Genomic DNA, 18,578 nt, shown 5'->3' on the forward strand with positions numbered 1-18,578 from the left:
ATTGTCAAACCCCGAGTTATTGTCAAAGGTGTTTGGAAGTGTTACTTCATTTACCTGTCCCATGATGTTTCTAAAACAGGCGGCTCCACAACCAGAAGTGCATTTTAAGCTGATCACAACACTGATTCTGTGTATTTTCGGGGTGTCTCATTGATGCGTAGTGGGAGAGACCAGTGCTTGCTGCACATGCTGTTCCCTGTGGAGCGCCCTCTAGGCAGCTGAGCCCCAGAGGGAACTTCACCTGCACAGGTTCTCACCGAGCGACCACGCTGCATTCCCCTGGAGAATCGCTGTGCCTCTGCCTCACGTGATGCTCACCTTTAAAACATGGACCAGCCGCCTGTCATCCCGGCCCTCTCCCCCCACTGCTCCCATCTGTTACCTCTTCTTACACCGCCCCTGCCAGGCCCCCTGTCCCCACCACCTGCACTCTGCTCTGAGCATCCCTGAATTTGTCATGTGTCTAAGCATCCCCGACCCTTCTTTTTATTCTCCTGAACCTTCTTACAAGTCCCTTTCCTCCTTTCTCTTACTTTTCTGTCTTCCACAGCGGGTAATGTTTGTTTACACAAATGAGCAAGTGCATGAGTCAGGGAGTAAATGAGTGAGGAGTGGATGAATGAGGGAGTGAATGAACACCCAAATGAAAGAGAGTGAATGAGTGAATAAGTGAGTGAGTGAATGACCAAGTGCATGAATGAATGATTGAGCGAGTGACTGAGTAGGGCCCCTGCTCCCTGCCTCAAGGCTCCTCAGAAGCGTCCTTATGACCAGCCCTTGCAGACACCCCCACAGACGTCCCTTGCCACATGCCCTGGGTTCCAGTGCCAGCCAAGCCAGATGAGAAGATGAAGGGGAGATTTAAGGTCTGAGTGTGGCTCCCACAGAACCCTCCGGTCTCGTCCTTGGCTGCTTTCTGAATAGGGCTCTCCTTGGATGGCACTGGTGACCTCTTCTATGAAAAATGCATGGGCCCAACATTTTCACTTGGAAGATTCTTGGGGTCACTGGCTTCCCCCGCACACTCACACATCAGCCCCAAGGCTCCCCAGAGCAGGGCTCTGCTTGTTAAGGCTCCAGTTGAGGGCTCTGCCTTTCCCATGTCCAATTTCATCCCTTCCAAACTGTCTCCCCAGCTCCCCAAATCAAAAGTAACTCACGGCCTCCTCCCACCTCTCCTAGAATTGCATTTCCCTATAATTTAGGTACCAAAATGCACACTCTGGGTTCCACTTTGGGGGTGCTTTTGTGCAGCAGAAGCCCGAGGTCTCCAGGCTGGACATGGAAAGAGACATGTGTTCACTTACTCGGCAGAGGTGCGGCAGCTCACCATGTACCCCAGTGTGCCAGAGGTTCACAGGTGACTGGGACACAAGTCCTCCTCCCAGGAGACTTGCAGCAGGCACAGAAATGAGTGATGGCTAGAGTGGAAAGCACAAGAATGCTGGTCCATGCGCAGCACACTGGCGTCCTGAGGCGGGGAGCAGGCACTGCACTTGGGGAGGTGGGACAAGACTCCCAGAGTGGCCACCAGCTGACCATCTCACTTGCTCTCAGGAAGTGCTTGGGTGACTGGCTATTGGTACCATCCTGTGACAGTGGAAGGTTTTATCATAAAACCTTAGGTCATTAGAGCATTCGATGCAGCAAGCATTTATTGAAAACCCACATGTGCTACATCACGCAGCTGCAAACCGAGTCTCCAGACTGACGTGAGGAATTCAAAGAGGGGCCGTGACTCTCCAGGTTTCCCCCAGCCCAAATGATAAAAGAGTAACCAAGACATTGAAGAGTATGCCAGTGAAAAAGAATCTCATGAGGCCCTCGGAAGAAGCAAGAGCACAGAGGGCTCCTGAACTGGACTCTGCCAGTGGTCTCATGACTTAACAGTGTGCATGGCAAAGGGGGATTTGCTGACTAGGCTTCCGAGGCAGCCTCGGGAGAGCGCAGCATTCCACTGTGGGAGCCCTGTGGCAAGGCTGCGCTTCACAGGAGGGAGGGGGTGACCCCGCTCCGCTATAGGGGTCGGGCAGAGTGTTCCGGCTGTGGTTCCTGGAGACCATCGAGCTGTCAATCGGCTGTGTGCTCAGCTCCAGAACCCAGATGGAGCAAATGCTCATAAAGAGCCAGTGTGATAAATTGATACGCATTTCAGAACAATTTAAATCTGTCGTTCCTAATTGTCCTTTTTTCTAAAGCTGCTGTGCAGTAGAAAAATGAGAGCTGGAGAGGAAAAGCCAATACCCTTTGGTAATGCAAGAGGTGTGTGCCCTTCCCAGAGCGCTTTGTCTCGGCACAAGGCAGAAGCCACTGCAGAGAACTTGGGATGTGTAGAAGGGAGTGATGTGAACCCTGACCTTTACAGGTGCTACCTCCTTTCCTAAAAGATAAGTTGAGACATTCTTACTCCACAGAAGTCATTTGGCTCGTTGAAAGTCGGTGTATCTTGAGAGGTTCCAGGTATAGATATTACAGGTAGCCTCGGGGCCGAGGAGATGGGCAGTGCCCTGGGCTGATGGCTGAAAAGCTTCGCTGTAACATGAGCCAGGGGGCCATGCTGGCACTGGAATAATGAAGGCAAAATAAGAGAAGTATTCTGGTGGACATGGTGGAGGCTGGAAAAATGATCAGAGATTGGCTGAAAAGTGAGGGGCATGGTCAGGATTTGGAGCAGGACCCTAGTGGCAGTGAGGTAAGTTGTCCTGCCTCTGCACTGCGAGCCAGGAGTGGCTGAACACATGGGCAAGGGCATAGTTGGCCAGTGACCATCTCCTGGGCTGTGCCTCATCTCCTCATGGCCCTGCAAACCCTAGTCATATCCTTCCTTCACAACACTATACAAGGGCAGTTCTTAGACCTTAGTGATCATTTGCCAAATCTGCTTTTGTATCCAGCAGAAAGGAACAGGGCAAAACAAGGCCGTGGCCCAGAAGTCTGTGGCTGGGAACGTGACATCCTTAGAAGGCTTGGGTCTTATTGGTCATGTGTATCTGTCAGCATGGTTTTTCAGCTGCAAGTAACAGAAACAAAATCAGAGCTTTGTACATACTAAGGATTTTATTCTTCTCCTTGGCTATGAACTCAATGGCTAGCTTCGTGCCAAAGTCCTTGTAGATCCTGTGCAGCCACAGAGTGTGGTCTTTGTCTTCTTGCTCATAAGATAGCTGCTCTGCCTCATCACAGTGCATCCACATTCCAGGCAGGAAGATAGGGACAAAGCAAAGGCTCTTCCGGCCTGACTCTGCTCCCGCTAAAAAGCCTTCCTAGATGTCTGGCCCAGAAACTTCCACTTGTATCTCATTGGCCAGAATTGTGTCACGAAGCCCTCTAGCTGCAAGGGAGGCTGGGGATCATTTTCTAGATGGGCACAGTAATGCTCCACATGAACCTGGGGCTCGGTTAGGAAGAGAGAATGCCTGCTGGGCCTGCAGCTGCAGTGTCTGCCACCACACTATGAATTCAAAACAGTAATTGCCACTTTCAAAATATGTATCAATGAAGCTCTCCTGATTGCTGTACACATATTAATTGATGGGAAATATTATCATCGCAACATTTCAGTCGAATGAGCTGAGATAGACAGAGGTTTGAGAGTTAACTGGGATGCCAGGGAGGAGCCCTGCCGAGGATTCCTGCTGCTTCCCCAAGCACCCTTTGCATGGGAAGGAAAGGGACTGGGGTGGGGGAGGCACACGAGAAGGGATGATTCTGGCCCCTTCCCCATAAAGCCTGGATTTCAGGGCTTAAACCCTGAATGCTTCATTCCTTTTCCAGGCAGCATATCATCCTTTTAAATAATCTTGTCCCCTTTTTTTGCCAGAAGTCCTTTCAATTAAGTGGAGGTTTCATTGGAATAATTAAATCCTTCATCTCAAGCCTCTCACTCCAACCATCCAGGCAGATCAGCTAACCAGAGATGCATTTTTCTGACTATTGACCCCTTTGTGGCTCCAGAGCTTTCAGAGAGAAGAGGAGTCTCTCCCAGAAAGACAGCTTATTCCCAAAGGGCTTGACACTCCCCGGATTTGAAGTATTAGTAGCCTTGTTGCTTATTTTATTTAGGATTCAGTTTTTACATATTTACCCAACAAATATATATTGAGCATCTACCAAGAGTAAGGCCCCATGCTAAGTTCTATGGGGGATGCAGAGGTGTAAGGCATATTTGGCAGCAGCTGAATCTCTCTGAACCTGTTTCCTCCCCTATAAAATAGGGATGGCAGTAGTATCTCCCTCATAGGGTTGCTGATTTTAGTGAGATAATGCATATGGAGCATTTAGCATAGCATCTGCCTATTGTGGCTACCATGTATCTTTTCATACACAGCTATTAGAGGACATGCTCCATAAAAATGAGGGAATTAAACAATAAAGAGGAAGATGTGGGACCCAGGAAGCAACGAGTCTAATTGGTTAGATCAGATGCTATGCTTAATAAACATGAAATGTGATGATTGCTAGTTCAGTTAAAATCAGATGATGTGGAGTCAGTGAAGGCAGAGCTGGAATCTCTGCCCTGCCACTTAGTGGCTGTGGGATTTCACCCCATTATTTAACTCTCTGATCCTACCTCCTCATTATATAATGGGAATAATCAAACCTATCTTACAGAGCTCCTGTAAAGGTAAGCAAAGTGACATTTGTGAAGTGCCTGGCACACGAAGGGGTGAGTTACCAGAGAAGTCACGCAGACTGAGCAGGGGAAGTATGCAGAGGATGGAGGTAGCCATTTGATGCTTAATATTCAGATGCATTGTCCGTGACTCCAACTGTTGACATGTTATTTTTATTAATATAAAAGTTATTAATTTTTATTAATTAAATAAAGCCCTTTTGTTAATTTATTAACTTTATTAATACAAAATTTACCAAGAGAAAACACATGTTATGCAGAGATAAAACTAAAGTAGGCTTGTAATGAAAAAACATCAATTCCCAACCTGGCCATCACCATCCCCAGTCATGATTCCCAGAGGCAATTCTGATTTTGTGTGCTGTTTTCTTCTGTTATTTACCTCCTTATTCCTAATAAAATGTTCACCCTGCTGTTTATTGATACATCTGTTTTAAGACATTGTTGATTGATGTACTGGTAGGTAGCAGAGCATTTAGCTTCTCTGCTGGTACACCGCTCCACGTTCCTCCCCTTGTCCATTCTCTCCATTTAGATCACAGTTTTATGTGCTACATGATGAGGTTAATATTGTTTCACGTTGAGGCAAGTGGTAGCTGTGATAGTGTTTCCTTTCTTTTTGTTTCCTGGAGTTAATATTGTCTCTCTTTCTTAAAATTTTCATTTGCTGATTTTCTTTTAATACCGTTAATTTTTTTCCCTGTCTGACTCTCACTCCTGCCACTCACCTAACAATATTATTTTCTAAAGTGCTGAGTATATCAGGTAATCATCCGGTGTTTTGCTCTCGGCACCCTCTCTTCGGCGGGCCCTCCGTGACCCTGCCATAACCCTGGCCAGCCATTGTTTGCTGCCTCCCTCTCATCCAGGAACTTTCCTTGCTGCTTTGTCCAGTTAGATTCTCTGGACTCCATACCCTCCTCTTTATTGTTTTATTCCCTTTTTATTTGTTTTGTAGGAGCATATCCTCCAGTAGCTTCCTAAGGAAGGGTACCTGGAAGATAAATGTTTAGAGTCTTTGCCTTTCTGAAAATACCATTCCATTCTCATATGCAATAGTTCGGGTGGGTATAGACTTCTAGGTCAGAAAGTACTTTCCACCAAAACGTGAAGGTGTTGCCTCATCGTCTCTCGGCTTCCAGTGTTGCCATTGAAGGTCTGATGCCAAACGGGGGCCTTTGCATGTGACCTGATGTTTTCTCTCTGGAAGCTTTTAGAGTTTTCTCTTAATCCCTGGTGGCTATTTCTTCATGATGTTCTGTGAAGTTCTTTTCCCAGCTGTACTTGTGGATCTTCTCTAATCTCTTAATGCATTTTAGTTATTGGACTGTGGTTCTTTTCCTCTTCCTCTGGGCATTGTCTGCTTCCTACAAGTCCCTTGTGTCATTTGTCTCTTTTGATCTCCTTTCACATGGCGACACTCTCAGACATCACATGATCCTTGGCTTTCTGTTCATTCTTAAGTGAGAGGCAGCAAGAATGGTGGGTATGAGTTCTGCCCAGCAATTAATGGGCTTCCCTGTGGATGAGCTTGAATTACACACTAATAACTCGCCAAGCAGTTGATTCCTTTTTTGAGGAGCAATAGTTGTTCTTTTTGACCTTGAGCCAAGATCGGCCATCGTAGAACTTGGCTTTAGTTCTGTCTTAAATTTGTCTGTTAAAATGATGTCTCAAGGAGCTTTTATACATACCCTTTCTGATGACAGCCCTTTCAAAGTAAACTTTTTTTGAAAAAGCGATTCCAGAGTCTATGGAGGAGTGTAAGTCAGAGTACCTTGGGTCCAAATCGTGCCCACCAGGTTAGTTATATAACTTTGAGCTTCTCCCAGGTTTGATTTTCTTGACTATAAAATGGTGATGATGATGAAGGTACTAATAATGTCACCTGTCTCAGAAGCTCCTGAGATTCACCAGTTATGCAGAGTAAAGTGCCTGGCACACAGCAAATTGTCGCTAAGCATCAGGGATGAGGCTGAAGCTGGTAGAAGGTTATACTGTCGTCAGTCTCTGAGGAGACATATCCTACACACATTCCCCAACCTTAGGACCAAGTTTTCCAGTGGGTAACCAAAATTCTAAGGGCAGAAATAGGAAGTTCAGCCTTGGGACTGGTTGTCTTGTGCCCCTAGTTTTCCCAACCAATGTTGACATGTCAGGTAGTTATACAACCTGTACAAATCTGTTTTCCCTTTCTCGCAATTAAAACCTTTCTTACAATTAATTTATTTAAAAGCCTTTTCTTCTGATTATAAAAGAAGCACATATTTCTCTCTCCTTTTTAAAATGCAAATGCAAAGAACTATAATGTCCCTCTGCCCTTACTCATTGGCCTGGAACTGCCCTGCTGATCTTGGCTGGGGGGCTTGGCCCTGTAGGGGGCCCATCCCTGCCCCCACCCACAGTGGCTGGTGGCAGTGTAGCTGCTCCTGTCCCAGCCACAGAGCAGGAAGGCCAGAAGGAGGCCAAGGAGATGGTGTCCTTCAGAGAAGCAGGTCGCTGCTGCCTCCCGGGGCCGAGGCTCTATGACAGCTCGCTCCTATCTGAGCTGACACCCAAGAGCAGCTTCTGTCAGCCCTGGGAGATCTGGTGTCACCTGTGATTAATCCTCAAAGCCAAAACCAAGCAAGTTCCTGATTAAACAGTGGTGTTCCAGGGTCCCTATCACTGCCGTGTGGAGCAGTGGGTTGTGGAGCACCTGCCTGAGGCCCTCCCACTAACCCTCCCCAAGATCCCAGGGACTGTCAAGACAGGTGTCAGGCCCGCCTCACCTTCTCAGGCTTTGTGCCCCACCTGCCCCCTCCCTGGCCTCCCTTCCCCAGGAAACCCACAGCCACAGCCGTGCCCCTGGAGTGGCTGAGCGGGGCAGTAACAACGGCCTTGCCAGCCACCGTCAGGAACGCCACCTTGGGGAAATTACAGTGTGTGGCTGTGGCATGTTCCTGGCCAAGCCCATGGTGAGCTGGGAGTTGAGAGACATAATTCACAGTGAAGGGAACTCTTCTGAGCTCAGGAGTGTGGTTTACTGCTTTTGACCTAAGGAACTAGTGGCCAGTTGGGATGTCTCCAATCCACAAGTGCTTTTATCAGAGACATGTAAAGCGCTTCCAGCCTGGCCACATGCAGCCTCAAGGCGACTCTGCCCTTCTCTGCATTCCCAGGTCTCAGGACCCGACCAGTGGGGTCGGAGAGCTTCTCCCCCAGCAACTCCTGGCCATGGCCCACCGCATCCCTGTCCCCTGGGGGGATGTGTGCCACAGGACTTCCTGGCCTTTTCTCCCCAAGCAGAGCATCACTCTGATACTTGAGTGGGTTTCTCTCCAGCCCCACACTTGCTCCAAATCAGATTGCCTCTCCTGTTACAGGTTCTGGCCACCGCAACTGCACGTCCAGAAGGCGGCTGGCTCAGGGAAGGACAAGCACCAGCCGTGGGGAGTGACAGTCAGTCCTCGAAAACAGGAGAGCAGCTGCCATCTGGAACACCTACTCCATGCCAGGTACTTCACATGTGTTACCTCCTTTATGTCAAACAAAACAGGAAGTGAGGCTCACCTGACCCTTGACCTCTGACTACCAACACACCAGGGGTGAGGCCTTCAGTATCTGAATTCAGGGGATGCCATTCAGTCCATAAGACTTGTCTACAAAACCGTTATCCCTCAGAGTTGCTGTGAAGATTAAAGTGGGGGCTGGTGCCGTGCCTGGCGCTCCAAAGCAGTCCCACGTGAAGGCATTTCTGGTCTGCTGGCAGGACTGCGCCGCCTCTTCCGCAACCCTCGTGCTGTGCAGCAGGCATCCCTGCAGGCGGCTGTCCCTTCCCAGCAAACTCTGAGTGTGTCCCAAGGGCAGGGATGCTGTGGGAACGTGCTGCCCTGTTCCTAGCAGCGCTGGGCACAGAGTGGGCACTCGCTCCAGGCAGCAGGCAGTGAGGGGCTCATGGTGTCAGGGCAGCAGCCCAACTCCCGGCACACTTGCGTCGGCTGTCAGCCTTGTGAGTTCCACTTTGCCAGTGTTTGCTAAGCAGCTGAGGGGCACAGGGGCATTAATGATGGAGTAAGTGTAAACTAGACCAAGCCTGGGGCCCCAGCATGTGAGGTAGGAGGACCACTTTCATCTCTGTTTTGGAAAAAAGGCTTTGCCCTACTCATTTCCTGCTTCATTTTTGTTTCTCTTCTTTCATGGGCAGGCCTGCCGAGGTGGCTACACTGGCCACCCTGGTCCCTGGAGGAAGCATCTCCACCGCATGGGGCCCACTTGTGACACATGCCTAGTACAACCTCCTGTGTCTGTGAAGGGCAGCAAGGAATGCTCTCTGGTCCATCCATACCTGCTTGTCTTCCCACTGTGAGCTGCCATTTGTCTAATTCCTGCCATTGTCTAATTTGACACCCTCCCCCTGAAAAAGCATAAGCTAATTAACACCTGATTCTCAGTTCTCTTGTATGTTCATTCTGCTTAGCTAGTGTTTGTGTTAGGTAGTTGCATTTGCTAGTCAGGAGGCTTTGGACTACAAACAATAACCCAACTTAAAAATGGCTTAGAGCAAAGGGCATTTATTATCTAAATATGAAGGAGTCCAAGGATGGGAGAGGTCCAGGGTTGGTTAATTCAGTGCCCGGGAAGCATCTTCAAGGACCCAGGTTCTTTCCATCTTTTTGCTCTACCATCCTGAGGGTGTTAGCATTTGTTCTCAGGTGAGTCCTCAGGTCACAGGATGGCTGCAGCAACCCCAAGCATCACACACACCTTCACATGCTAACATCCAAAAGCACAATGACAGTATTCCCACCTTGTGTGCCTGTCAAAGAGCAAGAAAAAGCATCAGAATTGCCCCCAGTAGACTTTCCCTCAGGTTGTATGGCCGTAAAATGCTTCACATGCTTATTAAATCACCAGTAGCCGCCAAACAAGATCCACTCTTTGCAGCTCAGAAGATGCCTGGCCTCCCTGAAGCAGAAGGCAGTCTGATTCCTGAAAAAAATCCAGGATTCTCTAAGCAGGAAGAGTACAGGTGATGTAGATAAACAGCAGCAGCATCTGCCACATGCTCAGTAATTCATTGAATTAAGTTCTTACAATGTTGACTCTTTAAAAATAGTAAAGAAAAGTACATTTTCCTTTGTGAATGGAAATGATCGACTGACTCATTGTCAGTGGGCATATTCATGTTGCGCTGAACCACAGACTCACCGAGTGACCCAGGCAGCTGCGCTCTGGTCAGCAGAAGGGCTCGTAGAGGTCAGGACTCAAGTCTGTGAACCCAACTTCATGGGATGGGATGGGGACTGAAGCTTCATTTTTAAGCACTTGAAGTCAGTCAACATTCGTAACAGCAAATAGATATTTTTACTCAAAGCTTTTTGGTTGCATGTTACAAAAGCCCATCCATAACAGCCAAAGTTATTGGGGAGATTATTAAAGCCCCACAGTGAGGACCCGGTACCACATGTGACCACACTTATACGGACAGGAGCTGGAGTTAGGCGCCAAGAGAAATGACTCCTGCCACTTCTCATGGACCCAAGCCTCTTCACTCAGTGGACTGGCTTCCTCTGCCTTTGCTGCCTTCATACCCTCCATCTGCCCTGACTGAGCTCCAGCCTCCATGGCCAGCCTGATGCCACCTCCCAGCTCAGTTTCCCAGAGCACATGCTCCCATCCCACTGTCGCTTAGGGGACGTGGGAAATCCCCAGCCTGTGGCTTAGTCCTCCTGGAGCAGGTTGGTGTACTGGCCAGGGGATTCACGTGTCTAAGATGCCCGGGCTGGGCCTTCTGAGAGGACGTGAGTGGGGAGGCAGATGCCTGATGTTGGCGTGTCTACTGCTCCATGCTCGGCCTTCATCTTTGTCAATTTTTCTTTTCTTTTTTTTTTTTCAAACTGTACAAGTAATACATTGGTCCATGCTTGCTGTAAATACTAAAACAACTCAGTGTCTTCTAGTCTTCCTTGACCACGAACCTCTGACCTCATTGCTCCTCCCAGGTATGGTCACTGTCATTAGGTCCTCTCAGACCTTCCCCCTTCCTCCCTCTTCCACACACACACACGCACACTCACACACTCACACCTATCACTGCGTAGCCGTAAAGCAGAGGTTCCTCATCAGGTTCAATCATCTGCTGGAATGACTCACGGGCCTCAAGAAAATACTATACTTATTATTATGATTTATTTTTAAAGAAAAACATGAGCAGCCATATACGGAGGTACATAGGACAAGGTCTGGAATGGTCCAGAGTACAGGAGCTTCTGTCCCTATGGACTTGAGGTGTGCCACATGCCACTTTCCCACTGAACCCCACTGTTTAAGGATTTTTACCACAGCTTCAGTACATAGCCATGATCGGTTAAAACAAGTTGCTGCTGGTGACTGAACTCAATCTCCAGCCTGTCTCCCCTCCCCAGAGGGTTGTGACCCTCTAACTAACAGTTGGTTTTTCTAACAACCAGCCACTATCCAGAAACTACCTACAGGCTGCTTAGCCAGGAGTCATCTCATTACTCCACCGAAGACACCCTTCACTCAGATCCCAAGTTTCAGGAGCTCTGTGCCCAGAGCCACAGCAAACACCAAATACAAGTTTTTATTATACCAAATGTTTATATTCTCAGATTTACTTTTTTTAAACAATATGTATTGAGATGTTTTCTTGTTACCACATCCCTTTAAAATTCCACAGTATGAAAGGATTATATAATATCTTTTGATGAATATTTAGGTTGCTTCCATTTTTTCCTATTTAGAAACAATGCAAAATGTGCAAGTAAAAAGGGAAAATTAAATATCCATCAGTAGGGAAATGGACAAACTATGGTATATTCTTGCAATGGAATAATATATAAAACATCAAAAAAATTGTTAATTGAAATTCAGAGATTGTCAGCTTACATTAAAGTAACAACAGAAAAGTCATCCATATGCTGTATTGTGGAAAAAACTAAGGTTCAAAGGTACAAAGAGGTTGAAAGTTAAAGTATGGAAAGGCATACTATGCTAACAATAATCATCAAAGAGCTAGAGTGGCTCTATCAGACAAAATAGACTTAAAACAAAAATGTTGCTAGAGATAAAGACATTTCCTAATGACGAAAGGGTCTGTCTGCCAGGAAATTATAACAATTGTAAGTACATATGCACCTGACAACTAAGACCCAAAGTGCATGAAGCAAAATCTGACAGAACTGAAGGCAGAAATCCACAATTCAACAATAACAGTTGGACGTTTTATACCCTACTTTCAATTATGGATAGAGCAAGTAGAAGATCAACAAGGAAACAGAAGACTTAGACAACACTACATACAAACTAGATCTAACAAACATCTACAGTACATGTCACCTAACAGCAGCATAACATTTTTTTCTCAAGCACATACCTGGAATAGTCTCCAAGATAGATCATATCTGACCCATAAAATAAGCTTCAGTAAATTAAAAGGGATTGAAAAATGCAAAGTGTTTTATTCCAACCACAGTGGAATTATTATAATTATAATTAGATTTTATATATATATATATAATTATAGATTATAATTATTATAATTAGAAATCAGTAACAGAAAGAAATTTGGGGAATTCACAAATATAGGGAAATAAACATCACACTCCAAAATAAGTAATGGGTCAAAAAAGAAATTAGGAAATTTGCTTTGAGATGAGTGAAATGAAAATGTAACTTACCAAATTTGAGGTGTAGCTAACACAGTGCTTAGAGGGAAATTTATAGCCATAAATGCTTATACTTAGAAAGATCTCAAGTCAACAACCTAACCTTCCACATTATGAAACTAGAAAAAGAAGAGCAGAAGGAAGAAAATAATAAAGATTAGTATATAAATTAATAGGTTAAAGAATAAAAAAGCAATAGAGAAAATCAATGAAACCAAAGGTTGTTTCTTTGAAATATCAACAAAATTGACAAACCTTTAGCTATACTGACCAAGAAAAAAAGAGAGAAGACTGAAATCTCTAGAATCAGAAATAAAAGAACATTACTACCACTCTTATAGAAATAAAAAACATTACAAAGGAATACAAACAATTGTTTCCAGTAAATCAGATAACTTAGATGAAATGGACAAATTCCTTGAAAGACACAAACTACCAAAACTGACTCAAGAAAAACAGGGAATTTGAGCAAACCTATAACATGTAAAGAACTAGTAATTTAAAACCTACCCACAAAGAAAATTCCAGGCACAGATGTCTTCACTGATGAATTATACCAAACAAAAGGAAAAGGGAACATTTCCAAACTCATTCTGTGAGGCCAGTGTTACCCCAATATCAAAACCAAAGACATCACAATTATAAAAAAAAACTACTAATATCTTTTATTAATATAGATACAAAAGTCCTCAAAAATATATAGCAAAACAAATCCAACAATGTAAATAGAAAAGCAATAAAGAAAACCAATGATATAAAAAGAATTACATACCTTGACTAAGTGAGATTTATATGAAGGATGCAAGGTTTGTTTAATATCTGAAAATTAATTAATGTAATATACCATATTAATAGAGTCAAAACCAAAAACTACATGGTCACTCAGTGGATGCAGAAAAAGCAATTGGCAAAATCAAACATCCTTTCATGACAAAAGTACTCAGAAGTGTAATGGAATAATGTATAGGAACTCCTTCAACCTGATAAAGGATATCTAAGACACACACACACACACACACACACACACACACACACACACACACCATAACCAACATCAGACTTAATGGTGAAAGACTGGATGCTCTTCCACTAAGATCAAGGACCAGGTAGGAGTGCTCACTTTTTGTCAGTTCATTTAACATTTGCTGCAGGTTCTGGCCAGAGCAATTAGGTAATAAAAAGAAATAAAAGGCATCCAGATAGAAAAGAGACATAAACAATCTCTAGTTGCAGATGACATTTCTTGTATAAAGAAAACCATAAAGAATCCACTAACAATTAGAACTTATAAATGATTTCAGTAAGGTTGGAGAATAAAAGATCGATATCTAAAAATTAAGTGTATATCTATATGCAAGCTATGAACATTCCACAAAGGAAATTAAGAAAACAGTTCAAATTTACAGTGTCATCAAAAAGAATAAAATACTTAGGAATGAATTTAGCAAAAAAAATAAAAGTGTAACATTTATACATTGAAAACTGCAAAACATTGCTGAAAGAATTTAAAAATCTAAATAAATGGAAAGACAAACCCTACTCATGGATCGTAAGTTAATGTTTAGATTGCAGTCTCCAAGTTAATTACCATATTCAAATGATTCAATATCAAAATCCCAGCTACCTTTTTTTGTTGTTGTTTTTTGCAGATATTGACAAACTGATCCTTAAGTTCATATGGAATTGCAAGGGCCTGTGAAAACCCAAAACAACATTAAAAAGGAGGAACAAGGTTGGAGAACTCATACTTCTCAATTTCAAAACTCGGTACAAATCTACAATAAATAAGACAATGTGGTACTGGCATAAGTATAGACATATAGATCAGTGAAATAGAATTGAGAGTCCAGAAAATAAACACTCACATGTACGGCCAGTTAATTTTAACAAAAGTACCAAGACCATTTAATGAGGGAAAGAATAATCTTTTCCATAAACTATGCTAGTACATCTAAATATCCACATGGAAATGAACAGAGTTGGACCTTACTTCATACCATACAAAAAATTAACTCAAAATTCACCATATGCCTACATGTAAGAGCTGAAGTTTTAAAACTCCTAGGAAAAAAAATGGAAGTATATCTTCATAACCTTGAGTTAGGCAGTGGTTAGATACACACCAAAAGCACAAGACAAAAAAGGAAACATAAATGGACTACATCAAAACTAAAAACATCTGTGCTTTTCACTTTAAGAAAGTGAGTGAACAAAATGGGAGAAAATATTTGCAAACCATATACATTACATCCAGAACACAGAGAATTTCTATTATTAACAATTCCTATTGTTAATGATTAAGACAAACAATTCAGTTTAAAAATGGACAAAGGATTTTGTCATCAGATGGCCAGTATGCACATGAAAAGGTGCTCAACATTAGTCACTAGAGAAATAAAAATTAAAATCTCACTGAGATTCCACTTCCCACCTGCTCAGATGTGTGTAATTTTTAAAAGACAGCCACTCAGAAGTGTTGACAAGGATGTGGATAAGTTAGAACCCTCATACATGGCTAGCAGAAATGTAAAACCATGCAGGCACTTTGGGAAACAGTTTGGCAGTTTCTCAAAACATTAAACATTGACTTACCATATGGCTGAGCAATCCCACTTCTCCATGTTCGCCCAAGGGAAGTAAAGCATATGTCTAACCAAAAAGTGTACATGAATCTTTGTAGCAGCATAATTCATAACAGCCAAAAAATAGAAACAACCTAAAGGTCCCTCCCTCAGTGGATGAATAGACAAGATGTGGTATATCCATACAATGAAAAATTATTTATCAATTAAATGTGGTTTACCCAAGATTCCTCATGGGTGAACCTTGGAAATGTTAAATGGAAGAAGCCAATCACAAAAGACCACATATTGTATGACTCCATTTATATGAAATGTCCAGAACAGGTAAATCTGTAGAGACAGAAAATAGATTAGCAGTTGCCTTCGGCTGGAGAGGCAAATATTGGGGGGAAATGGGAAGGTATTTCTAAAGGGTGCGGTTTCTTTTGGGGGCAATGAAAATGCTCTATAGTTAAGTGTGATCATTGGCCGACTCCATGAATATAATAAAAATCATCTACTTGTACATTTTTAAAAAGTGAATTGTGTAGTGCATGAATCTTGTCTCAATAAAGCTGTTTGTTAAAATGAATGAATTAGATGTATATGTATAAACCTAGATAAATCACAAAAATGTAGAGAAAAAAGTAACTGGAAAAAAGAAACAAGGAAGCACACAGTCTGCCACCTTTTGTATGAAATTGTCGAACAGTATATAGTGTATATTGTTCTTGGAAAGAAATTCGTATAAGATACAAAGACTTGAATATATTCCAACTGCAAAATTTTCCCTCTCCCTAAAAATATTTTTTTTACTTTATAGCTTATCTGGCCATTGTTTATGTTTAGTATAGAAAGAAATATATATCTATAGTCATACCCCTCCCTTCCTTAAATAAAAGGTAACATACCACACATAGTTTTCTCTACATTTGTTAACTTACAGCATAGTCTAGAGATCACTCTAGAGGAGTTGATAGAGCTGTTGTATGAGGATCTTTTACTGACCTTCTTGGGGTTTGCATTGAAAAGGAGGAGGGCCAGCGATGGACGACTACATGGAGACGCTCAAGGACGAGGAGGACGCCTTGTGGGAGAACGTGGAATGCAACCGGCACATGCTGAGCCGCTACATCAACCCCGCCAAGCTCACCCCCTACCTGCGCCAGTGCAAGGTCATCGACGAGCAAGACGAAGACGAGGTGCTGAGTGCCCCCATGCTGCCATCCAAGATCAACCGGGCAGGTAATGCAGGGGCTGCTCAGGTAGGAAAGGGGGCCGACCCCTGTGGCAGCTTCAGGAAGTACCCTGCGGTTTGCTGCAACAAATGAAGTTCCTCTAGGTCAGGAATTTTTTAACTGGGATCCATAGACCTCTGCCCACCACTGCCCCCCCAACCAAGCTGTCTGTGTACAGGACCCAGAGGGTCCATGAACTTGGACTGGGGAAATGGCATCTTGATTTTACTAACCTGAACTGAGATTCAGCATCCCTTCAATCATGAACATAGGGAGACAGCGAATCACAGTGGTGATGAACAAAACCTCTGACCTTGGCCGCAATCAAAATGACAAGTGTCTTCATAGCACATTGCAGCTGTTCACATCTTCCAGAAAATCACTTACACGCATTCATCTCTCCCTCAAAATTATAGTAGTTATTAGACCTGCAAAGAAATGGTGTTATTAATGCATTAATAAAGAGGCACATTTATTACTGAATCACAAATTTGATATTCAATAAGTGTATTTATAATTGACTCCCTTTGTAATCCAATTCCTTTTCATCTATTTAAAAATATTCTGAGAAGGGGTTCATGGGCTTTTCCTATGGGTCTGTGGGTCTATGACACTATCACATTCATTAAAGGTAGTATCATTTGTGAAACTTGCTTTGGTTTTATATCAGTGTATATGTACACATATTTTTGTGTATTTGTGTGTATACATGAGGTCGCAATGTATATTTCCATAGCTCACAGTTTAAAAGGTTTGAAAATCCCTTTCCCACAATATGAAGGGTGGTTGGGGCTCATATGCTGTGACGTCTTACACATACATGACAGACACCATTAGTCTCAGCATGCTTTCCTTCTGAGCTTGGATGTAACTTCAGGATCCTTCTCAACACACTTCTCCAGGCCACTTTGCCAAAAATCAGTTGATGCAAGATGAAAGTAACATTTATTATGCCTATCCTAGGAAAAGTATAGTTTTAGGACCTCAAGGGAAGAAATACCTGAAAATGAAATGTTTAAGGAAGGGCCAAGAAACGCAAATGATAAGTGGAGCCAGTAGGAGAGAAACTGAAAACTCCTGGACAAGTTACATGAAGGTTAAAGATATTTCCAGATTCTGATGATCTCAGGTGAAGAATAGGGAACTATATCTGCTTCCCATGACATTTCCTAGGTCCCCGCCCAGGTCTTTGTCCTCCTGCTCTGAATCCCAGGGAACTGTATACTATCCCATAATTGCTGTTTTACTTCCAACTGCCCCCAGCCACAGGCGAGCTGATGCCTGTCTGGTTCATTTCAGCCCTGGTCAGTGGGAAGCTCCTTGGCACTGCTGCCTTCCTGTGGCTTCAGGTCCATTTATCCTGGTTCTACCACTTTCTTAAGAGAAAGGAAACTAACAGCCATTGAATCCCTGTGGAGGGCCTGGCAGTTTGATCTACTTATCTGGACCCCAGTACACGCAGAAGTGACGGAGTGTGGTGAGACCGGCGTCTTTGAGTTCACTGCAGGACAGAAGTCCAGGATAAGACTAGACATGGACACTTGTATCTGATCACACGTGTACTCTGGCTCTCACTGTGTGATTTCCTTTCCCCAGGCCGACTGTTGGACATTCTGCATACCAAGGGCCAAAGGGGCTACGTGGTCTTCTTGGAGAGCCTGGAATTCTACTACCCAGAACTGTATAAACTGGTGACTGGCAAGGAGCCCACCCGGAGATTCTCCACCATTGTGGGTGAGTGGCTTTCCCATCAAGAGCATTTGGCCTCTGGCACAAGGGTGTGTGTGTGTGTGTCCAGTGGTGGGACAGTTCTAAAGCTATGGATCAGCAATGTTAGGACAGTGCCCTTTTGGCCCTTGGGGACTGTCAACCACTCATTTCTGCCTGATGGTAGGTGGCAGAGGAGCAAACTGAAGCACAAGCAAGAGAAGTGAGTGGTTGTGGAACATCCCCCATGAGTACCAGCAGGGGGGAACAGAAATTCATGCTGCTCTCTGGATCTTGTCCTGGCCTCACCTACTTTTGCCAGTATCCCTGAGCCACAGCCCTTGGTCACCTTATCTTCCTAATTTTCCTTCCTAAATATTCTTGATTCAGTCTTCTGGCTGAATCCACCACTACCTCAGTCCAGACTCCTACAACCACATCGACTCTCTGCATCCATTCCTGCCCTGCTCCTGCGCTCTCCCCGCTCCTTACATGGTTTTCCATCCCTGCCCTCTGAAGCCCAGGTCTTCGACACAGTCCACAAGCCCTACATGGTTCCACCACTTCAGTCTTCCTTCAGTTTCTGAAATGTGCCAAGTTCCTCTCTCCTCCCCACAAGGCCTTGGCAATGTTGCTCCACCTTCCTATCATGGGTTTTCCCTCCTCTCCTTAACATTTCAGCTCGGCCACGAGGAGACTTCTCTAACCTCTCTGCCTGCCAGCCTGGATCTGGCGCCCTGCCGCACATGCCCACGGCCCCTATGCCTTT

At 44.3% G+C, this 18,578-nt stretch overlaps 1 protein-coding gene across 5 annotated transcripts in view; it reads left to right on the forward strand.

Annotated features, from left to right (window-relative positions):
• The window catches only part of CARD11 (caspase recruitment domain family member 11), a 100,945-nt gene that overhangs the window by 53,173 nt on the left and 29,194 nt on the right, over positions 1-18,578 (forward strand). For 3 of the 5 annotated variants that reach the window (XM_036933042.2, XM_036933038.2, XM_036933040.2), the window contains exons 2-5: positions 7,999-8,130; positions 13,953-14,035; positions 15,897-16,109; positions 17,699-17,836. In XM_036933042.2, the coding sequence (XP_036788937.1) occupies positions 13,981-14,035; positions 15,897-16,109; positions 17,699-17,836 (406 nt within the window). In that variant the 5' untranslated portion in view covers positions 7,999-8,130; positions 13,953-13,980. Of the gene's footprint in view, positions 1-7,998; positions 8,131-8,819; positions 8,978-13,952; positions 14,036-15,896; positions 16,110-17,698; positions 17,837-18,578 lie in introns of all 5 variants that reach the window. The other 2 variants (XM_036933039.2, XM_036933041.2) reach the window with 2 other exon arrangements.

The sequence above is a fragment of the Manis pentadactyla genome, chromosome 10 (genome assembly GCF_030020395.1).
Source record: "Manis pentadactyla isolate mManPen7 chromosome 10, mManPen7.hap1, whole genome shotgun sequence".
Lineage (NCBI taxonomy): Eukaryota > Metazoa > Chordata > Mammalia > Pholidota > Manidae > Manis > Manis pentadactyla.